This window comes from Astatotilapia calliptera, chromosome 23 (genome assembly GCF_900246225.1).
Source record: "Astatotilapia calliptera chromosome 23, fAstCal1.2, whole genome shotgun sequence".
Taxonomy (NCBI): Eukaryota; Metazoa; Chordata; class Actinopteri; order Cichliformes; family Cichlidae; genus Astatotilapia; species Astatotilapia calliptera.
This window is the reverse complement of record NC_039323.1, coordinates 15,296,990-15,321,938: the sequence shown is the minus strand read 5'-3', so window position 1 is coordinate 15,321,938 and position 24,949 is coordinate 15,296,990. Positions and strand designations below refer to the sequence as shown.

At 39.0% G+C, this 24,949-nt stretch overlaps 1 protein-coding gene across 2 annotated transcripts in view; it reads left to right on the top strand.

Moving 5' to 3' along the window:
- Positions 1-24,949, top strand: part of LOC113016298 (uncharacterized) — an 88,982-nt gene that overhangs the window by 22,306 nt on the left and 41,727 nt on the right. The window contains exons 7-8 of one of the 2 annotated variants that reach the window (XM_026159036.1): positions 2,359-2,424; positions 8,448-8,571. In XM_026159036.1, coding sequence (XP_026014821.1) covers positions 2,359-2,424; positions 8,448-8,571 — 190 coding nt within the window. The remainder of the gene's footprint in view (positions 1-2,358; positions 2,425-8,447; positions 8,572-24,949) is intronic. The other variant, XM_026159037.1, reaches the window with a different exon arrangement.

Here is a 24,949-nt window from a genome sequence, read left to right as displayed (position 1 = left end):
TGAATGCTCACATACTGTAGCTGGGTATATTTCATTTTAAGTGGGTTGCAATGTTACTGCCCACAGTCTGTGTTTTACTTGCAGTAGACAGAACTAAGCAACATCCCCAAGCAGACAAGTGCACGACTAGCATAGAAACTAAACACATGTACTGCTGTGAACGCTGTCACAGCCGAATAGATATTGGCAACCTAAAGAAATCCGTATCAGTTTGAGTATATACTATGCTTAAAACATTTTCATCTCATTATCTGCTGTTGGACTGCGCTTTCCATCAAGAAAGTGAAATGATTACACTCCACCAGACTCTATTTACAGAAACAGGACTTTTACTTGTGAAAATATCAGATTGGTTGGGTGCTTTTTGTGGATCTTTAGCATTTTCATTGTTTATTTTGCAAACTAACATCATAAAAGGAGGAGCGACCAACATTTTCAGTTTAGTAGATATCTGATTTTGTCTGGAAGCTTTGAAAAAGTTAACACAGTAATAACCTTTATTCATTGTAGCCATATGTCAGATTTTTAACATTATATTATCATGTCTTTTAACCTAAAGAAAGCTTAAAAATACTGATGTAAATGAATAAGGAAATATTGTATTTTTTTTTTATTTTTTTTTTTAAGAAAAAATGTTTCTCACAAATATGTTTTGTAGGCCTAATATGAGGCTACACTGCTCACATCAAAATTGGGTTGACATATTCATATGCTAGCCTCTATATTTGGCATCAACAGTATGACTCCATGGACTCACCCTGCCGCATGTTAACAACCCAGGCTAGTGATGGTGTCTCAGAAATCCTTTACCCTCCTGCTCAGGCACCAGGCCTTAATCAGATCATTGTGTTTTGGATGTGATAAAAGATATGACTGGTAACAGGAATGTGCAAATGAGAAAGATATTAGAGAAATATATTTCATACCATTCGTGTGCATCTCCTGAACAATTGTTCCTGTACGAGTTCAGACCTGGTTGCATCATAATTTCCATGACTGTTCATAGCTTGTGTAAGAGTTTGTGTGGACATGAGTTTAGAAACCAGTGTTCTCCCAGTAAACGAGCACAAATGTTACCATCTACCCCAAATGAAGGCCCCCCGTTTTGGACACAGTTTAGAAGATCTAGTCTGTATTTCACATATGCATTTGCAAGTGATTGGATCTGAGGAATCCCAACTTTATCCCAGAGTCTTTTATAAGGCTGGATGTTGTCCAGAGGTAGAGGATCAGAGGGTTTGAAGGGGAGAAGTTGGCCAAATTTATATTGAGCAAACATTTTTCGTTTTAAGGGGGAAACTTTTTGGTCTAACCTCATACCAGAGGTTGATGAGGACATTTGTGCTGCGCAAGTTGTGTGATTTCATATGTTTTTGACTTATGTTGTGTGGATGTTGTGTTTTCATGTGTATACAACTGTATTACTGTGGCACCACAGGTTAGCAGAAATGTTCACATATTCAGAATGATAGAAGTAAACGTTGTTTTTCTTTGTATTTTGCCTTTTTAAGTCCACATGTTATATCTTGACTTTGAAATCTCTCGCTGCAACGTTGACATCACTGCTTCTCTGTTCTATGCTTTTCAACTCTGGCAAGTTGGGTTTTTTTTTTCTTATGTTCAAAAATATGGTTTAAACTGCTGTAGATGAGAGGACTAGGCTGCATAAAACTTCCTAAATTTGTTGGCATTTCCTTTCAAGATTTGAAAGCGGGGAGATATGAAAGAGTGGGCGTAACGCCGCGCTCCAAAATAACATTTAGCTGTCTGGAGAAACCACTAATAGATTTGCAGTCTCAACAACCAACTGTTGAGAGATTACAGGAGCTTAGACTTATAAGGAATGGAACAGATGTTGAGCTCCAAAAACCTGTCTTGTCATTCACGTGGGATTGAAACGTACTGTAAAGACATTCACTTCTAATGTTTAGCAACATCCGGCTTCTTCGTGATGGTACAGCATTTTGCAAGCAGATTTCTGGCTTGATGTGGGTGTGTGATGTTCAAAGTACATGTAAAATATACAACCAAAACATTTGCTTTAAGTAGCCCCCGAAGGCACCTTTTTTTGTTTGGAGAAAATATAAAATCGAAAAGTTGTGGAGGATCAAGGCACTGCATGGTAAACAAGAAACTATTATAAAATTAAATCTCTTCATTGCCTCGGGCGCTATGATGCAGTAACAACCTAATGTTTAATACAACGGAGGAGTGCTTGTCACTAAGACTGTAGAGGATGACTGATCACTACTTAATACCTAAGCGCCTCTCTTTCTCTCCTTTTCCTTCCCTGCTTTCCTCTGCCTGTATCTCTGTTTTTCCCCTTTTCTGTCTTTTTCTATTACTGTCTTTCTCCAGCATTTCAATTGGAATTAGTTATGTCTTAGCTGGCAGTGAGGCCTACGCTGCACTTCTTAATGTCAGGTAAGTCTTACGATCATGCTACTTGGTTAAACTGTAGCTTTTTAGGTTATTCTGATTAATTTCACGTTACACTTCTCTTTAATCAAACCTAAATCCAGTTTCAAACCATGCACAAGGGATGGGAATCCTTTCATCATATCTTTTTAGGCTCTGCTTTCAACATCTGTTAATTAGCTTTTATGTGGCTGCCTCTGTCAGTTTTTGCTTGCATTATCTGGGGTGCTAGGCTTTCCGATTTAGCCTAATGGGCCTTATGTATGCTATCCTCTACATAGTTTACATGCAGTATGGTGAGGGGATCAAGATGGCTTAGCCTGACATATGAGTTGCTTTAATTCTAAGCTTGGGTTCCTTCTACATATAAATTACTTAAATTCTTTAAGGGGTTCCAGCTCAGAGAGAGTGCCATTCAAACACAATTAACAGCAGGGAAAAATGTCACTGAAAAAATAAATAATGTGCAAAGAAAGCCAAACGTCATGCAGGGCTGCCAGAAATTTTGCACATCAGTCTGGCTCCCCGTTCCCCCTTCTCAGTTAGCACAAAATTGAAAGCGAATTGTCACTTCAGGGTTGTGTTGTTAGGGTGACATGAGTTCACACAAAAATATTTTTATTTGATATTGATTTAAAAGGGGAAAGAAACACTGATGCAACCCCGAGAGCTGACCACAGGAGAGGGAGGCCCTGAAAGGATTGCATGAAGTTACAGCATTGCTTTTAATCAAAGCAAACAAACACGTACAGGCTGCACACACTGCAGAGATGAGAGGGAAAACATCCCATTATCAGGCATTAAGGATTTATTTTCTGTTGTAGATTATTCAGTATAGTCTCAAAGTAATTTATGCTAGTGAAAGCTAAATGGATAACATGTTTCAGTATTTCTAAATATGTCAGGTTTAGGTGTCTCTCTTGAAGTTGACATAATCTCACCTAGATCATTACGAGCTATTCTGGACTTGTCTTGCCAAGTTTGAAATTTATGCATATTTAGGTGCCGCTTTCATGCTGCAGTAGCATGATAAATGCTGGAAAAATGCATCTTTCTGATACACATAGATTTTTCTTCCTGCAGCTTTCTTTTGAAATCACGATCTATTCTTCACTCTAACTGTCACGTGAAAGTTGATTGCGGGTCCTGCCCACTTTGCCAGCAGTTATTTCGCCCAAAGTCACTTAAAGGCACCACATATCATTCACTTTTTATGATCTGTGGTTGTCACATTGGAGCAAATCTCCTTCAGTATGTACGCAGCTTGAGACTTCTTAATTTGGGGCTGCAGAGCAGCATTCTGTTTTATCAGCAAAATCTCAGATGTTGCATCCTGGTTTCAAAGCTTTACCTATATGGAGATGAAATATCTGTAATAATGTAGCAGTCTAATAGTAATTCCTACTTGTAAGTCCTCATATCCATCCATAACCAAACAAGTACAACATGGTCAGCCAGGTGAACAGTGTCCATAAAGCTTTCAACCACACCCACTTAGGAAACACATTGTAAATTATTGTAATGTTATTAAGATTGCTTTAGACCATCTTTTCTTAAGTCTTTGTTTTCAGTGGACCTGCTGAAACAAACAGGAATGCAACACCATAACCCCAGAGTTGTGTTTACATACCCTGTATTCTTTGCTGCCTTGCTGCAGTCTACAGACATTTTAGTCTGAGTTAGAGGCTCACTGCACATGCCACTTCAGTGAAGTCCTCACGGTCACTGGAGTAAAGCAGACTGTAAACAGCTTTTTAAACTGTTTACAATCCCCCCCCAAACACACGGTAAGATGTGCCATTAGGTGGGGAAGCGCTGGAGGAGTTTAAAATCCACTTTGGCCGCGTCAGAGGTTAGCCTTATTAAAAAAATGATTGTTAGTAATTCAACTTAGTGTACTACTTGTTAGAACTGTCAGATAATGTGAAGTATTAAATAAAGCAACTTTGTTTAAACTAAACTTGAAGCAGCAAAAATCGTTGCAGCAACTCCAACCAGCTCTTCAAGTAATCGTTGTCTCGACCTCGCGCCTCCCTCTCCTTTCCTTTCCCAAGCCTATAATTACCCTTATCAGTTAACGGAGCTAATTTATTTTGTCATGCCCCAGTAAATACTTAACCCAAATAATATTATTCACACTCTACAGGATGGTTGGACTGCTTCGTCGGCACACCTGGGGGCTTCATTATCGGGCCGCTCGGTGCCGGGGGGGATTCTGCGATGTGTTGTGGGGAGACAGGGTTACTGGAGTGAAAACACCTTAGGAGACCTCCTTTGGATAAACTACCATATTCCCTCTCCCCATTCAATAGGTTACTGCAGATCTCTGTGTAAAAACTCTCGTCAATACTGCTGTAGGATAGCGGACACGAATCCCAGAGAGTGAATCTCACTGAGCTCTACAGGAATTGCGCATCAGCACCTCACTCTCAAACCAATGGCCAGATTATATTTTAGCACTTTAGATAAAGAAAATATTAATTTTCTATCTAGTTGGAATCATTACAGGCTTTGAGCTATGTTTAACCAATAAATACAGTTTAAATTGCAAGCGTTTAATTAAGAGGAGCAAAAGCTCATCCTTATGTCTGTTGAACTTAAATCTTAATAGTCTTGTTCCTCATAATTCATACAGTTGGCAAAATGAACTAATTTTAAATATATTTTTTATCTTACTGTTAATATTTTATTTAAAATATCCATTTGCTCCAGTTGATACTTTAAAACCACATTAGGGAAGCCTCTGTGGAAACTGATGGACAAATACAACAACCTTTTTACTGCATATATCTTTATTATATAGAAGATTGTAATAAAGAGTGTTAAGTCATTTTAGGTTTCTACATTTTTTCCCCTAGTCATACAAAAACGTATATCATTTTTTTATTTTATATTCCAAAAATAAAAATGCTGCAGAACGTCATAGTCAGATTACAGCTACAGTATTCCGATTGACTGATTGGACAAACACTTAAGTGGGAATTTAAGAAACAAAGAAAAAGAACAAAAAACAATCCCCCCCAAAACTTTTCTCTTACTATGTCATCTGTGCGACTCATGAAACCTCCACATACAGCATTTATCCAATCAGCTTAAGCCACAACTGGAAAAAAAAAAATCAAATAATAAAGTTGTGTCTAAGAATCTATATGTATTAATGACGCTCATCAGGGAAGCACAAAGGTTTCAGACACAACTGAAAAACTTTACATCCTCCTACTCTCCCTAATCCTCCGAGGGATCCTCCAGGAATGTTGATGCTATTTTCTGGAGAATTGATTGCTGAGTGGGAGGGGGGGGTTCACACGTGCTGATCTGTAATCTTGAACTTAACCTACTCAGGAGCAGGTTAGGGCTACAGCATGTGCCATGGCGATTTACCCTGATAAGTCGTGAACTACCTTTGTAGTACAGAAAACCCAGGGTTAACCTTAAAGTTACCTGGATGAGCCAAAATCCTGCTTCGTAGCACAGGCCTCTCTGCGTTGCTCTGCTGTCACAAATGAGGCTGAACTGATCATGTTGCACTTGAAGCTGAAAATTCTGTAGCAACAGTTACTTTTACAATAAGCATACTGACCAAACCTGATAGGCTATTTCATTTTGCTTCATGGAGGCATTACCCCTCTGTGCAATAAGACTCTGAAAACACCTCACTACACATAAACTGTATTATTAAGAAATTGTGCTTAAAATATTGAAAGTAAAAATAATTGTTCTGCAGAAAAATGTTCTCTAGCACTGCTAAACGGATGTATATTACTACTGCATATGTTTAAGGTTGAGCTCATTTTAAATACTGTTTAATGTTCAGTGTCGTATTCTAGAGATCACTCGTTTGTATTGGCTGTCCTGTGAGAACCACATATCTATGAAGAAAAAACTGTTCATGAGCTTAGAAATACAGGCATACGTCTTGGTATATTAAATATTCATTTAGAAAAAAATCAGCTGAATTAAAAGGCTTGTGCAGAGTGTGACATGGTTAACTGTCAATATCCACCGAGGGGATTAAAATATGAATGAAAAATGAAGGTGGGCTGTTGGCAAAACAGGTAGTTAAGCTTATGACATTCAGTCATTCTCATAGATGTTAGTCTGAAAGTACTGCTGAGCCTGCACCTGCTCCACTTACCATTTTTATGGACATGGTCAGAGCTGCCTTCATCTCCATCATCGTCACAGCATTCCTTGTTAATGCCTTAAGGGAGTTATTAACAGCTTTTTCAAACTCCATCTTATCTACATCACACATGTTAGTCATGCTTAGCAAGACCAAACTCTTCTGTTGCGAGGTTAAATCACTGAGGGTTATTTACTTGCTAATGCCAGCTGTGTTTTCATAGGGAGGGCAGGTCGTAACTGAGCTGCTGGCGTCTGAGTGGCTGAGCTTTATGACAGCTCTGTCGGAAAAAGATTGCCTTACATTGGTATGTTTTAATTTATGCTTATTCTTAGATTTGATAAGGCAAGCACTGCTGCCCTTTCTTCCACTGGCTTAAAACGTTGCTTTTTGACAAAGCATATATTTAGAGCTTGATCAGGTGACCCTGAACCGTTGCTTAGTTATGCTGCAATAGGCTTAGGCTGCTGGGGGCTTCCCATGATGCACTGAGCGTTTCTTCTCTCACCTTTTTTTCACTCTTTAACGCTACTTTGCATTTAAACCTTAGTTGTTATTCTTTGGCTCTCTTCCACAGTGTGTCTTTTGTCCAACGAGGCGTGCCTGATATCTGGGGTTTTCTCTCCATTATTGTAGGGTCTTTACCTTACAGCGTAAAGCTCCTTGGGGGTCACTGTTGTTGAGATTTGGCACTTGGTAAATAAAACTGAATTGAATTGAAATGAAAACTGTGACTGCACAACATGCAAACAGACCTAAGTCTACAGTACAGGATACAGTTTTAAATATAATGCTGTATTGTACAGTTAACTGCTGTTTCTTTTACTGCTGTTTTTGTACATGGTTGTTGTTGTTGTGAAGGGGCTGATTAAAGCCTAGCAAAGTAAGTTTGTTGCATAAAACTAATCCAACATTTAGTAAAATGTATTCACTGAAAACAAAGAAAAACAAACTGCAGGACTTTAAATTGTATGCAGAGCAGTTTTTGCTGTTTTCTGAGTACTTTTATACTTGTTAGCTATCTAGTTGCCTGGAAGATCCCCACTTTTAAACCATTTGCTCTCATTAATTGTATTACTAGTCATCTTTACATCAGGTCAAATTCATGAAGGTACTTTAGTACCTTATCTTAAGGTACTGTCCTCTACATAGATAGTAGGTAGGCTGAAGGTCCTTGTCTAAAAGGCAACCAGCTTCTGACAGCAGTATTTGATATCCTGTTTTGAGAACGAAAGAGGTTTATTGTTGTATTCTTGCACTGTTGCATAAGTCTTTGTCCTTTATAGCAGCTTTATGTGCTGCAACACATTTTTTAAATAATATTTAAAAAAAACAATCATTATATGGTCATTTTGCGTATAATTATTTTATATTATAAATATGATGCGTTTGTATTGAATATTTAATCTAGAGCTTAAGTAGTAACTTTAAGCACTGCATAAAGTTTACTATAAAATGTATTTTGTGCTCTGTGTATGCAGTGGTGGATTAATAGTAGTATTAAGTTGCATCTACTGGAAAAAATGTCTGTTTCAGTGAAGTAGCTAAGAGCAGTTTTAAGTATAATAATGCATGAACTTCAATTATTTGTTTGGACGTTTTACAAAATTGTTGACTTACTGTATGTTTGGTTACTTTGGCTGTGACAGTGAATATCCAGGAGGTGTTTTCCCTCAGTCAACAGTAGTTGCTAAAACTCCAGATGTTTTCATTGTTAATAAGCAGCAAACAGGTGTTTGTTTTGGAGGATGACTGTTAATTGAACCACACGCTTATGAAGTACTAGACTTGCATCTTGATTATCTATCAATGCAGAGCGCTTGTGTTTAGTCAACAGTCAAATTGTGCAGATTTTTATAGCATAGAGTTTAATTATGTGTGTTATGGGTTTTTTTTCTCTCCACAGCCACATCTATGTGATCCCAGTCTTCACCTGGACCCTGACTCTTGCTATTTTACTGGCCCACACAGTTATTCAGCCAATCACTTCAGTGCTCACCCTCCTGAAAGGAATCCTCCTCATTGTCACGGTAACAGTGATTCTCTTCATTTTGATACATTTTGGCATAATTTTCAAGCATTTGCAATAATGACACAGGGCTTTACTGGGAATAGCTTTTTATCATTAGAAAAAGGAGAATTCATGTAAAGGAAAAAACATATTTGGGAATGTCGCTAATGATAAAGGCATCTGATGGCTGTGTCATGTCCCGAGTATCCATCTGTTCGATATTTATGTGACGGTGTTCACTTATCTAAAATGGATTCTCTCTTCATGAAAGCGCTGATTTGATGTAGAAGGTGTTGTTTCAACAGTAAGATCATTTTGGCAGCTGCAGCTTGTGCTGTTGTATTGCATTATGCAGGGAGGTGTTTCTGTTATACAGCCTGCTTTTATTGATTTGAATGGGATGGACAAAATAAAGGAAACATAAATGATAAATGTGAGACATGAAATATCAAACAGAATTTGATGTGAGGTTGGAGTTGTTTGATGTGTTTTCTAGTTGAATGATGCCTGTGAAGTAGTTCTGGTTTGTTAGTGTAAATACTGCAGCTTGTTGGAATTTTGATGAGGTGAAATGACACACTCATCTCAGACTCTGCATAAAGTTCACCTGTTTCCATAATGTGTTATTATGGGTCATACTTTTTGTACAGGTATGCTTTCCCTCACCAGTGATTTTCCATGACTTTCCAAGAACTGATATTCAGCTTATTATCCTATAAATGTTTATAATTGGTGTTAAAAGTATTACTAGATTCATATTGGTTATTCATATAAAATTTTATCTGTCTCATGATAGTTTCATCATAGCCTCTCCGCATACAGCTGAGAATTTCAACTCAGGACTTTAAGTTGTTGCTTGCAGCTCTCTAGTCTTTGAACATGAGTGTAAATTATTGTTCTCTCTGTGTTCTGCCTGAGACAGACTGGTGACCTGTCCAGCATGTACCCCACCTCTTGCCCTGTGACAGCTTGGATAGGCTTCAGCCTTCCCGTTAGTCTGGAATTTGATAAGTGAAAGAAATTGTCAAAAGGAAAAAAAAAAACTAAATTAGGGGTTTTTTTGCTTGTTGCTTGGACTTTAAAGCTCGATGGAAATGTACGTTTTCAGAGTTGCTGCTACATCTCCCACCTTTTTGTTTTGCCAGTCAGTGTGAGGAAGACGATGTGCCTGGGAAAAAATTAAATGGGCTGAATGAAATTAGCAGAACTGCAAGTCAGTAATTCATAGGACGTAAGTCTGAATGAGGTTCTCCTCTTGGGGAAGTGGGGAAGAAGTCCCCAAGTGTGTCTCGCTCTCTATCTTACCAACAGTAGTGGCTCTGATAACATGGAAGACAGCATGACCACACAATGGAAAAATCGTTGAACTCTAATTTGGGTTAAAAAAAAATTTACATGGGAAAGCTGTTTCAGGGTTTTTGTGCCTGCACAATGGTGGAGTTTTAAAAGAGTAGTTATGAGTCCTGTTATCTTGTTCTACTACTTCTCTGTACTACTCCTTCATTACCACACCACTGCGGCAAACACTGAAAGCATAGATGATGTACATGTTTCTGTGCCTTTGTTGTGTAAAGATTTGTGTAAAAATAAATGTGAGATGTTGGATATTAATCATTTCAGTTTAATTTTTCTAGCACCAGTTTAGCTCGTTTGCTTTATATTGTAATGTAAAGACACTGTAATATATGCAAGCCCTTGGGTGTGGTGGGAACCAAGAACAGCCATTTAACAGGAAAAGAGCGCAGGCATTATGAAGGTCAAGGAGGGGCAGCCATAGAAATACAGTGAGTGATATGGCTGATCAGTACATCACGGATATACTGGCTGATAAAGGAAAAAAGATACCTTATGTATCAGTACAACCCAGAAGTAATCCAGATTAGAGGAAATAGATAATAAATTATAACTTCAATATCAAATTTTTGTTTTTAAAGTCATTAAAGTGTACAATCACTCTGCAGCTGGGAAAAAGAACAGTTCAAGGAAGTCATTAAAAGCTTCAAATCACTGTTACACTCATGGCCATGATGGGTTTATGTAAACTTCTGACCACTACAATCCTTCCAGTTGTTAAATACAATTCCTCCCGTGGATTTTTCTGTGTTCATTAGCGAAGGGAAAAAACATTTTGATTTATTGTGGTTGACTTTTGATAGCTGAAAATCCCACACACTGTCCATCACTTGAGCTTACTTCATTTGTGCACAACTTTGTGAATAAGAACTTCACCAGGCAAAATTCATACAGAAATTACCTTGGATAAACAACAGGTTTTCAGACTTTTTTATCCAGCCTGCAGTATTACATTATGCAACATGATCCTCAAGGGAAATTACAGAAAAAACATTTCTTCACAAATGAGTCTTATATTACACCATGTAGCTTACAGTTTTTGAAAAGCAGAAAGAGTCACCGAAGATGATTTAAATATTGGGTAGAAAAGGAATTAATCACAGTACTTTAAGCTTATTTGCTATTACATGAAATAGCACGTAGGAAAGGCAAGAGATGAATTACAATATATCAAGACAACTCTACTTGTATCAGAAAATGAATACTTTGAATTTATAAAGTCCGCTGGCATAATAATGAAGACTTTCTACAACACATGTCAAAGGGGATTCAAAAGATAATTCATATCTAAAGTGTTATTCTAGAAAAACTAGGAAAGCAATGAAAAGATTTATACTGTACAGCTATACTTTGTACCGGCACTAAAGGAGACAAAAACAAGACAAAGAAGAGAAGATCAAGACAGATAAAGGAGAGATCAAACATGTATTGCAGCTTCCAAACTTCTGAGAAAATAAAACTCTCAAAATCAGTTTATTCTTTTATGTTCGTAATCTCATCTCAGTTTGAAAAAAAGAAGAAAGAAACTCATTTCTGACTTGCACAAACTCTTTGCTTGTGTACCTTGCTTTTATCACTTTTTTCAATTACTTTGTCAGTTTTAAAGTGGGATGAACTGTACACTCTCTGCATACAAACTTCTGAGTGATGTAGCCATACTAATTGTCATGACAACTGCTCCGTAAGTTTGTTTGTTTTACATTCTTATATGAAATATAATTTGATGCAAGTATCACTCTGTACACGCAAAGTGTTGAAGGGTGTAGTAATGACTGCCATTACAACTCTTCAGTAAGGGTTTATACATTTCTTATATGAAGTATAATTTGTGATTTAAATGGAAAGCCGTCTGTTAAATAGTGAAATTTCTCTCGGCCTGCCTAAGCCAGTGTTTCCCACCCACTGTGCTGCAGCACATAGGTGTGCCGGGGAAGATTATCTGGTTCCCGGCGTGAGTAATGGGCAGAACAATTACATTCTATTTCCAGTAGAGGGCAGTACAACTACCTGCTCTAATTAAATGGGTTGCCAACTTCCAGTAAAACAGAAGAAGACGAAGAAGAAATTACATAATAGTCATACTGTGAGGCGATGCAGTGCGTAATAGGAATAGATAAATATTTGAAAAGAAAAAGTAGTCAATGTGACATGGGTCTCACATTGACCCAGATCTGCTAGAGCCTTAATCTGAGTCAGATTAAGGCTCTAGCATGAATAGTGGTCAGAAGAAAGCAAAAAAATTATCAATATGCTTTTTGTGACATTTTTGTCTGGTGGTATGCCGTGTGATTTCTCTAATGTGAAATATGTGGCATGGCTCCAAAAGGTTGGGAAACACTGGTCTAAGCTATGGTTGCCACTGATAGGCAATAATATAAAGATTAGATCATGCAGTGTACCAAGTGGGGGCAAATCCCAGTACTGCACACAAAGGACAGTCTTGTGGCTTTGCAAACTGGAGTCAGATACCAGATGCCACCGGAGTTCAGGAAGCCCTCCCAAGGTTACAGAGCAGGAGCTAAGCTAAACTAAAGGCTAGCAGGTGGAAGTGTAAGCTGTTTCTGCTGTCGCTTCTGATGGGGAAATGTCAACTCACTAGTAGACAACCTTGATGATTTGGTGGCACTGTTGAGAAATATTGAGATGCTACCGGGAATGTTGTCTGCTGTGCTTTGTGGAAAAATACCTGACTCCTGTGTAGACTTATTGAGCTTCACTATTATGTGATCAGAAGACGAGCAACAAGAGCAAAGGTGTTCTTGTTGAGGCATTCAGAATTGGTGCAGTAGGAGTTGCCTCCATCTCAGTACTGCAAAAACCAAGAAGATAGGATAGCCTAGATCTTCTGACTATCTGCCAGTCTCCGTATATAGCCAGGACACTGAGGTGGTGAACTCATAAATATCTGGAGGTCCTACTGGATGACAAGCTGGACTGGTCCCTAACCACAGGCTGACTACACTGGAAGATTTTGTCCCCACTGCAGTAAGCGTTTTTAACACCCTTTGATGGGAGATCCACCTGGATATTCATTCATCGCATAACAAGGCTTGTTTGCATTTCTAGCTGATGTGCTTTCTTTAGTCTCAAGTTACAGACCCTTCAACTTTGCCTTTGTTTGGTTTTGGCACGTAGCTCTACCTCCACCTCTCATCTCCAGTGAAGGTTGTCTTGGATGTAGTGCCTTTTCAATTGTGACACACACTTGGCAACAATGTGGTGACTTTCAAATTTATTGTGAGAACTGCTCTTAATGAAAAGTAAAGAATGTCAACAGTTTCTCTGATTGTTGTGCAACAATCCTGACGCACAGTCTGCTCGATATCTAACAATTTTAGCAGTTGTTACTGTGGAAGGTTGCCTGACTGTGTGCCACATTCCCGTGATGTTCTGCCCTTTTTACTACAAGAATGCCACTCAGAACATCTTGTCAAGCTCATTACTTCACTGACTTGAATCTTTGTAAGTATTTCAAAGTCAAATTTCTTAAGTTTGAAACAGAATTAGAAGTTTGCTTTTCTTTGAGCTTGAGATTCTGCATCTAACTTGGTTCATTTTCCTGAAGTTATGCTTGGATGTTTCTCAAAAGCATACAAACGTTCTACTTAGCACACACAATTCAGTTTGGAGTTGTAAATTCACACTTAATATCAAATTAATATATTTTTGTGTGACAAATAAAAGAAAAGTAAATATCATATTTATTCATTTGGTTTTTTTAATCGTAGATCCTGGTAAGAATTTTAAAGGGAGAAATTACAGTATATTCAGTATCAACTGAGAGAGGATATTTAAAGGTAAAAAGATTTGAGATTAATTATATTAACAAAAAAAAGTTTCAGGAGTTTATCACCTTTACGTGACATACTTTGCACTTTGTGCTTATTCGCCGCCTAAAAATATGCTTTGTATATTTTTTGATGACTGCAGTGACATAAGAAATGCTGGTTTCTGCAGCAAATGAAAGGTCATGCTGGTAAAATGGATGGAGGTGGCACTCTACACTTCTACTCTATGCAGAAGCTTTGTACTTAAGGAGCTCCCAGTGTGTCTGTGGCGGTTTTGGGCCTTTCCAGGTCAGTTCCTGCCAACATCTTGGCATGTCAGCATCTCAGTAGGTGCTCTTTAAAGACATTTTTAGGCTTGGCTCAGAGTCCATTTAACACCACCATCACATCCCACAAGATTACACTGCCTCAGTGAATTGTACATCTGCTCCAGGGAAATGTATTATATTCAGTGTTAGCCAAGCTTTTGATGGACACAACCCTTTGCGACACAAATGATTAATAATAATACTTTGAACGCCTACATTAGCGTAATCCTAGCAAGCTCATTTTATATGTAAATTAAAGCTTTTCTTATGGGACAATATACAGTTCTTCGTGTATAGTCGATAAAAGTATCATCGCAGTGCATTTAAACAATTTCAGGGATATTCATGCTAGTTAATGGATAGAAAATTTCTGTATTTAATGTGCCTTTCCCTTCAGCTCTTTCCTAGCGTGGCACAGGAAAATCCCCAGTGTCTCTTTAAAATCAAATGGATGCAGATTTTTCAAAATTGCAGCCAATCAGTGATAGAAAATATTAAATGTGTCCTTTTTGACACTTTTCTCTCCCCCATCTTCTTAAAAATCACTGCCTAATTGGCAAAAGAAATGTCTCTGGAAGAAATACTTCGACAGCTTTTCACCATCTTTCTAAAGGTTTCACTTCTCTCCACTATTGTTGCTGAAGACTTTTTTTTTTTTCCATGATATTCGTTCTTCCCAAGGACAGAAATGTCTTTTTTGTGTACCCTGTAAATGTGTTTATATTCTACATTAGTTCAGCTCAATTATTGACGTATTGGCAGATGAACTAATGCTGCGAGGATTAGTAACAGCGGCGATCGATGCCAGTGTTATTCAGTCTTATCTTGCTGGCAGCAAGAGAGTGAGGTGTGGGTTTTGTGCTACAGCAGCTCACGGTCTTTTGAGAGGTACCCGTCACAGGTGGCTATATAAATATAAATAAAAATAATGTCGGCATTGTACTCATAAATGTGTTGAATTGGGGTGTTTGACCATAAGTGTATAGAATTACCGGATGAATTTGAGACTAGTTTTAACAAACGCTGATCCACATGTTCTGAAAGGACTTGCTGTCTTGTAGCTTAAACCTTTTTTTTTTTTAAATGAAAAATATACACAGTTCAAATTTACAAGACACTTTTATACATCTTTAGATAGACCAGGATGTTTTTTTAAACAAAAGGAAGCTGTGAGACAACTTTGCTTATTTATTTTTTTAGTTTTCTAAAGATGCAACTTTGCTGCACAGCCCAGGATTCAAGCACACTCAGTTTGTAGGATGGTGCCATACAATGATAGTTTGTTAATTTTACTACTTTTGGTATGTCTTTATTACTTTTGCTGCACTCTCTGATGAAGAAATATACATCACACTAGTGGAAACTCGCATTGTTCCTTCAAGTCCTCGTCCAAAAAAGCGATGTATTTGACTTCGGTAGTATTTTACAATTGAAACCTCTCCATGGGGAGGTGCTGGTTTGAGTTTCTAAGCTTGATGCTGTTTGAACAGCTCTTTCCCAAACAAAAGGTTTGAGTTCAAACTCACTCTCAGCTATTTGCTTGTTTACTTCCGCCTTATCTTTATTTCTGTCTGAATGAATCTCACAGGGCGTGAACCCTTGAGTATAACTGAAATGCTGGAGTCATACTAATTTCAATATGCCATGGAAAAATTGAAAAACAAGGGGAAAATGTTGAAATGAATAAGCTAATTCACATGCAAAATGTGTACAATATAGTAGGAGTACAGTTCAGCAGTAGCAAATTGATAGCTATTTGTTTTTATAGAGTTACTTCTTATTAGCCATTAGTAGGACATGTAAATATTTTTCCCTTTGCATATTTTACAGTAAAAAATATGACAAAAATATCTGACATCCCCTAGCCTAAGTATTAAGATATGTTTTAAAACTATGGGAATATAAGAATAAATGTCAGGGTTGTTGGTGAGCAGCTATCCAGACACCGGAATCAGATCAATGACGTCCCTCCAGAGCAGAAGGCGTTCAGTGGAACCTTTATGTCTCCCCAAAGGATCTTCTGTCCTTGAAGAACAATGGAGAAACTGCGCAGATTGATTTTAGATTGCATTGATAGCACACAAGTCCATAAGCGCTTTCATGCACAAACCCACACTAATGTCAACTGAGCGTGCGTCACAGAAGTTGTGGTTCAATTTTGCCGTCGTTACTGAGGCCGAATTTTAAAAGGAAATAGATAAAATCATCCTGACACCTCTGTGAGGTGATGCTTCCTCTGTGATGCTGTTTTGGAAAGCCGCCTTTTCCTGCACGTCCTGTAGATGGAGATGTACACACAGAGACTCCTTTGGACACACACACACACACACACACACACACACACACACACACACACACACACACACACACACACACACACACACACACACACACAGTATGAAAGAAATGTGACCTAAAGCCAAATCCCAAACAGGGGGAGGCGTTAAGATTTAGAGGCTCAGTTCTGGAGCAGGGCACTGAGAGCCATTCCCTCTACTCTGCATCAATATGAGAGAGAGCTGGGCGGGCAAGGCCGACTGCACCAGAATAAAACACTGTCGTCAAGCACCGTCCATTTATGGCCCACCAAATGTGATTTTTCTCTTTATAGCTGAAATATTAATGTTTCTATCTTGGTATACTTAGAAAGAAAACAGCAGTTTCAAGGCCCTGAGCTGCCAGGATAGAAGGGCATGAAAAGAGGTAGACTGGAGAATTTAACAAGTAATGCATTGGCAAATAAAAGGGTGGATAAAGTATGACCTTCACTCAGTGACCACTGTAAAACATCAAAGCCAATGTAACAGACATAAACAAAATGTTTTTCAAACATTTTTTTTATTCAATTCTTTGCCGTGTTTATTAAAAAAGCATACAGAGCATTAGATGCTTACAATTGGCATTATTTGGTAAGTGGGCGAAACCAAAAGGGTAAACTGACTGAATTAATACTTAATGCAACAAACTGCTGCCACAACTCGGCGATTACTTCATCAGGCTATCGGTGAGGTCCTTTCACGATTGTTTTTAAAACGAAGTTGTTAAAATACCAAAACTGCACTCAATCTGTCACTGGTGCATGAATACTTTTAAGTGTTGCATGTGTACAATAAAATCACTCTATGGATGTATATGTATATTTCAGTGGCTGATGGGACTCGTCCATTTATGGTTTGTGGTTAAACTCTAACAGACCTCAAATCTGTGTATTTTCCACATTTACAGTCAGTTTATAGAAGTCTTTTGCAGCGTTTACCAGGATTTCCAGACATTCTCAGAACAAAATCAGCGCTGCAGTCTCTTTGATTGCTTCTCTTTGCAGGAGCATAATCCTAAATAAAGCCATCCATAATTTATTCCACATTAGAAATGGTGGCCGCAGGGAGATGTTTTTCCACTGCAAAACCACTTTCACTTTGCATCTGGGCTTTTTTAAGTCAAATTCATGAAAAGTCAATGTGAAACCTTGGCAGTAAACAACTTATGAAGTTGAGTGATGTTTTGAGGAGGCTTTAAATAACTGTTTGTTTTGGGGTCTGTTGAGAGGCAGAGTGGGGAGTATGTAAGTAAGCCCTTAAGGCATGTTGATTTGGATTGATTCTGGTGAGACAAAGGTCTATTTAAGTAACCTGATGGAGGCATTAATAGTGAATGTTTAGCTCGCTGTATTCCTTGCATGCTAGCAGCAGTGGTCAAAGATTTGTTTGGCCAGTTGTCTGTTAGATGAACTGAAATTTATTGTTACAACAATCCTGACTCCCAGAAAATGAAATCATCAAACACTTTTATTTGCCCAATAGTTTATGATCAGGTACATAAACGGTAACATTGCTGCCACCTTCTGCTAAACAGTCTGGAAGATGCACATACTGTAGGCAGGACGCCCTCACCATCCTGCTTATTTTGAAACCAAGCTTGACCAGAGTATGATAGGAGGGTACAAACTAATTGTTGTGCTGCTAGCTAGCTTGGCTGACAGGTTGTATCAATGTCACTGTGCTATAAAATGATGCCAATTTTGTCTGGTGAAAGAGAGCCTCTAACTCTTAGTCTAATTAAATACTGAAATGGCACCTACTTGTCATTCACCCTTCAAAGGGCGTAGCCTTAAGCTTTATTGCACTTAAATTTACTCTAGTTCAAAAGTCATGAAGGGCAAGATTAGTATTAAAGGCTTAAATTAGTTTTCTACAAAGCTGGAAACATATGTTTTCATGCTGAAGTGGAGCATTTCAACTTAGGGGTCTTTAATTTGGCTTAGATTGGTGCCACCCTCATTGACATTCTAAGAATTGCAGTTTTTGGTATTCCCAGAGCTTGCCTCTTAGTGCTACTATAGATAGCAGATGCTAGCATGCAACTCCGGTTAAGCCATGTTGCTCATCTCAATCTGATTCCCCACAACATATGAAAACTGTTTTGACCCCTTTCCTGGTTGCGTACTTTTGGACATATTATTCAACTTTTATCTCCCATTCATATCATAGCATGTCCCTCTCAGTTGCCAGGAAACGCAAAAACTACACATACAGTGTGTAAAGTCACACTTGCTTCACTCACATGGGATCTCTCACTTTGTAATGAAAACACATTCTCTCCTCTTTGTTCCTCCTCTCCACTCCTCTTCTCCTTTCTTTTTCATTCCTTCTCTCTTCCCTCCTTTATGTAATTTCATCCGAATCGATGTGCTGCTCCAGCAGCTCCTTCAGGCCTGACGTCTGACTGATTGCTCCACACAAAAACCTGCAGCTAAATAAAATAACAGGGCAGCCTAAATGAAGTTTATGCACCTTGATAAGAGCTCTATTAAGTCATTGTGAAATAGGCTTGAATGTAGCTTTAGCCATTACATCAGCTAGACATAGCAATGCTACACACACACACACACACACACACACACACACACACACACACACACACACACACACACTTTTAAATGAATCTCATGCACTGAGCTGTGGAATTATGTTTGAAGGTAGATTATTCACGGAGAATCGACTACAATTTCACGGTTTTCTGGAAATAATTAGCGTGACATTTATTCAGGCTTTATAATTGGTTAAGATTCCAGACCCTCACCTCTAATAAAGTTGTCATTGAACCTTTAATGCTACTCGCTCCCATGACAGCAAGGGAATATTGCAGCCTGGTGCAAGGGGGTCAAATCACTTGGAAGAGGACAATGTAGTTAGGCCTGTGGTGCATTTGTGTTAGGGTGGACCATATTTTACTTAAGCAGTCACCCCACAGACTCACCCATTCTCTCTAATGTAACGTGCTCCACCTGTGGAACAATGAGGAAATTTCTCGAAATATTACCAATTATTTTGTTCTTACACAAACCTCACGATGGTTTGCGTAACCTGGGTGATCATCTCCTCGATGGGAGCTCTCCAGTGACTTGACCGCTGCTTCAAAGTCTTAGATATCCTGCACCTAAAAATGTTTAGCTTTCTTTTCTTTCATTACTTTTTTTTCCAAATTTTTATTTTTCCTTGGTTGAGGTGAACAAAACAGAACTTGGAAATCCTTCCTTGTTTTAAAGCTGTGCATTTGTGGATTGCTGAGAAAGCTGGAGTTTTGTTTCATTTCATGTGCGTGACTAGAAATTGGGGAAAATTTTGGATCAGACTATTATTTTGCCTTTACAAGAAAGTAGTGAGACCTGCTGTGATGTATGGTTTGGAGACTATTGTACTGACAGAAAGACAGGAGGTGGTGGAGTTGAAGAAGCTAAAGATTTTCAGTGGGATTGACCAGGAGGGACGGGATTAAAAATGAGTACATGGTTGAGTCGTTCAGAGACAAAGTTAGTTTGAAAGGCAGGGCCCAGATGCTTTGGACATGTACAAAGGGGTTTGTTGATGTATCGGACAAAAGATGTTGAAGATGGAGCTGCTAGACAGGAGGAAAAGAGGATTGGTGTGACAGAGGAGGATGTTAGGGATAGGGTGAGAGGAGGCAGAATTTAAGATAAGATAAGATAAGATAACCTTTATTAGTCCCACACGTGGGAAATTTGTTTTGTCACAGCAGGAGTGGACAGTGCAAAAGTTATGAGGCAAAAATTAGAATATAATAAGAATAAATACAGTACACAACTGTACAGAATAGAATAAAATAAAATACTATATACAGTAGAATAAAATAAAATAAATATACAATAAGATAAAAATAGAATACAAATACTATATACAACTGAGTAAAAATACAACGATGACAGAAAGGATTATTGCACTTAGTATTATTGCATATGTATGGATGTGTGTGCTTGATCAGTTAAAGTCTTTATTATGGAGTCTGACAGCAGTGGGGAGGAAAGACCTGCGAAATCTCTCCGTCCCACACCGTGGGTGCCGCAGTCTCCCACTGAAGGAGCTGCTCAGTGCTGTCACAGTCTGCTGCATGGGGTGGGAGATGTTGTCCATCAGGGATGACAGCTTAGCCGCCGTTCTCCTGTCACTCACCACCTCCACTGGGTCCAGAGGGCATCCTAGAACAGAGCTGGCCCTTCGGATCACCCTGTTCAGTCTCTTCCTGTCCCCAGCAGAGATGCTGCCACCCCAGCAGACCACACCATAAAAGATAGCAGAAGCCACAACAGAGTCATAGAATTTCTTCAGGAGTGGGCCCTCCACTCCAAACGACCCGAGTCTCCGCAGCAGGTACAGCCTGCTCTGCCCTTTCCTGTAGAGGGCGTCTGAGTTATGAGTCCAGTCCAGTCTATTGTTCAGATGAACACCAAGGTACCTGTAGCTGTCCACAGCCTCAATGTCCATACCTTGGATGTTCAGTGGTTGCAGTGGAGAATGCTTGTGCCTGCGGAAGTCTACCACCAGTTCCTTGGTTTTACTGGCGTTGATCTGGAGGTAGTTCAGCTGGCACCAGTCCACAAAGTCTTGAGTCAGTCCTCTGTACTCCTTGTCGTCCCCATCAGTGATGAGGCCGACTATTGCAGAGTCATCAGAGAACTTCTGCAGGAAGCACTGGGTGGAATTGTGGGAGAAGTCTGCAGTGTAGATGGTGAAGAGGAACGGAGCCAGAACCGTTCCCTGTGGGGCCCCCGTACTGCAGACGACCCTGTCCGACACACAGCCCTGAGTCCTCACATACTGTGGTCGGTCGGTGAGGTAGTCCAGGATCCAGGTAGTGAGGTGATGGTCCACTCCAGAGTTCACCAGCTTGTCCTTTAGAACCGAGGGAAGAATGGTGTTGAAGGCACTGGAGAAATCAAAGAACATGATTCTCACAGTGCTTCCAGCGGTCTCCAGGTGAGCGAGGGAACGATGTAGGAGGTGAATGACGGCATCATCCGCTCCAATGCCAGGCTGGTAGGCAAACTGAAGTGGGTCCAGTGATGAGCTTATTAGGCGCCGAAGCTGAGCCAGGACCAACCGCTCCAGGGTCTTCATCAGGTGGGATGTCAGAGCCACCGGCCTGTAGCTGTTGAGGTCCTTGGGGCGTGAAGTCTTTGGCACTGGTACAACACAGGAGGTTTTCCAGAGCTGTGGGACTCTTCCCAACCTCAGGCTCAGGTTGAATGGAACTTATGGTCAGGTTTATTTGAACCGCATTTATTTTTCATAATCTTATGCTACTTTCATGGACACAGTCAGGTGCCATGTCACTAAGGAGGGGGAGATTTTTTTAATTTTTTAATTCTTAGGACTAACATTAGATCAAACAACTACGAAATAACCTAAAAGCATCAGCTGAAATATGTGTCTAGGACTTTGAAGTCATTAAAACCAGTTCTGTGTCCTCCTCTCTCTTTCCCATTTTTTTCTAGTCTTTCTCCACATTTTGCTTTTCAGCCCATCCCTTTTTTTTTCTCACCTCTAATTAACTTGCTGCTATTATTATTTTTTTTTTCATTTGTTTTTAACACTACCGGTCTCCTTCACCCCAATTTCCTCTTCCTTGTTCTTTTGAAAAAAAGTGCATAGTGTTTTTGTGCACTAAAACACCAGTTGCTCTTGCACTCATGTTTTGGCAACATACAGATCACACTTACTCATCTTACGAAATGTTAAGCTGATTTCTGATATGACTATTGTTGTTCACGTCAGGTGAGCTTCCAGCGTGGGTTTTGTCTCCTGTTTCTCAGCCTGAGATGGAAAATGTCAACAAATGTTGTCAAATCCTGTTTGATGCTGCAGAAATGAAAATTAGACATCACAAATACTCGCCTGACATGAAATTGCAGAAAGTTTTTCAGTTCTTGAATTTCTTTCATTGAAACCTTCCATCTTTTACTCCAAACGGTAAACAAGAAACCCATTTTTCAAACGACATTCATGGAATGATTGACTTTTCCGGGAAAATAATCAAACGATATCCTCAAAGCAATTTCATCTGTGTTTAAAAACCAAGTGGCTCAGGCCAAATAAAAACCTCACTGAGCATATGGTACATCATAATATAGAAAAAGAATTTCAGGGCATGAGGCGACTGTAAAAGTTTATGGTTTGATGATAAAGTTAATGTATTTTGCATTCTTGAAAAAATAACCAAAGGTCAGTAAGAGAATTTAGATACTGCGTACAGTAACTACAGCTGTTCTCTGTGGAGTCGATATTTGCATACTGCAAATATTGTGTACTTCAAAAAGCCAAAGGCCAAAACTGGAGTGTTGCTGAAAGCATCACACAGCACAATGTAACCTAAAAATCAAAGTCAACAAGTGAGTCATGTTGGCACAACATCTTTGAGGAGGGATGAAAGATCAAGTCAAAGCCTACCCTCCAGCTTGATTCAGCACAAAGTGTGCTCTGTACACTTTCTTTATGAGCACTCTGTTATGTTGGCGGTTACGGTCAGCGCTGGAAAAACTGAACCAGCTCATTTCTTTCAAATGTGGACAGTTCTCAATTCAACTCTTTATTTCTGAGTTACAGTTTTTTCACGATTGCAAAGACGCATTTCTTGAAACCTTCCACCCTCTTCTCTAAACTGTAAACATCAAGTTCAATTTTCAAACTACATTCACAAAACTCAAAGTGTTCCCAAACAATCAAACCAGCACAACAAAACAGCTTCATCTGTGGTCAGAATCACACATTTTCAGAATTCACAGCCTGTAATCACAGCACCGATACTGAGCATTCATTACACACTACTTCAAAACATAGAACAATATAAACGCAAAAGAATCTGCTGAGATTTGTGTTTTAGTCTTTATCCTGTGTCCCTCAGGCCACATGTGGGGGGAGAAATGTATAAAACATATGCATTCACTGTATGTATTACATGGCTCATACGACATGTCTGTGGTGTGATTATAAACATGATAAGTTATGCTTTTTTATCATGTAGCATAATTCTAAAATCTTAATATAATAAAAGAAATCTCTGTCTGTTGTCCAACTTGAAATATCAATGCTTTTCATATTTTCTTATCTATACACTTTTTACATTTTACACTTGGTCTACATTTAATAGGCCATTATTAAGAAGAATAAAACTGTTCAAAACCAGCAAAGGAAGAGGTGACTGACTTCTGATGAGTTGGGATGACTATGAGGAAGGCTGTGCAAATGCTCTAAACCAGGGGTGTCCAACTCCAGGCCTCAAGGCTGGTGTCCTGCAGGTTTTAGATGTGTCCTTGATCCAACACAGTTGATTTAAATGGCTAAATTACCTCCTCAACATATCTTGAAGTGGCCTGAGGCCTGGTATTGAACTAATCATTTGATTCTGGTGTGCTGGCCCAGGGTGATATCTAAAACCTGCAGGACACCGGCCCTCAAGGCCTGGAGTTGGACACCCCTGTCTAAACTATTCTGAGATGCTTACAGGTATAGTCTGGATATTTTGAAAAAACAAGTTCCAGTGCTTTAACACTACTGATAATGTAGTGATGATCTGTCGCGATTATAACTATTTCAAATGCTGTCCCATAACTGCAAGAAAACTAGCAAGAGGCTTATTGTTCAGGCCAGAAAATGACTTCATCAGAACCACAGACCTCCAGCTTGCTAAACTTGGTTTGGAAAAAAGACATTAGTGTACACGGGCTGTGTGAAAGTAGAAAAATGACTATTTACTACTTGTGTCACTTCAAGTCATCCATTGCTGTTGTAATTTTGTGATATCCTTTTAGAAATTTCCTTCTGCTGCAGTCACACTGCCCTCAGTCGTGTTTCATGCGTCCCTTTTGTGGCCAGGCTGAACATTGCAATTTTGATGTTACTAAAATTGTTCAATTTGTCCACTAAGACCTCCAATTATACTGCAGATTTTTTTTTCTTTTCCTGTCTCTCTCAGTCTGTGCTGCTCTGCTGTTTTCCAAGAAAAACTCATTCAGGAAACGTACGCTTGGAGTATTTTGTTGGATGGCGAGTTACAAGCTGAATATGTGTTGCCAGCACAGTCTCGGTTCCTGACACAGTTCTTCTTGTTCGTGGCTCCATGCAATTTTTGTGGTCTTCTTAAAGTGCCTTGGTCATTACTGGTACACCTCAGTTCATAATTTGGCATATTACTAGTAGATCAACCCCAGATGTTTCCAACCTACTAATTTGGGCTGTGTGGTAAATTTGCCCTAAAGTATTTTTGCAATTTAGAAACAGTTGATAGCATCTGAAATATTAGATGGGAAGTATGACTAACACACACAAAAAAATGTCATAATTTGCACAGCTTTGCTTGTCTGATTGCTGATGAAATGTTGGTGCTCTTCATATGTTTGTGTTTTTTTTCCCTTTGCACATGTTGTGGTGTCAGCATGAGAAACTAACAGCAATGCTGAAAGTTTGTTAGATAGCAGAGTTGTTTCACTCGATGTCAATATAAACTTCCAACCTGCTATCTCTCCAGGGTTCGCAAGTTTAAGAGATTAAAAAGTGCTTTGGTACCTACAGCGGGGCAGGTGCACCATAACAAGTCACCCAAAGTGCTTATACATAACTTGTTTTAGAAGTAAGAAATGAATGTTGTTGTTTTTTTT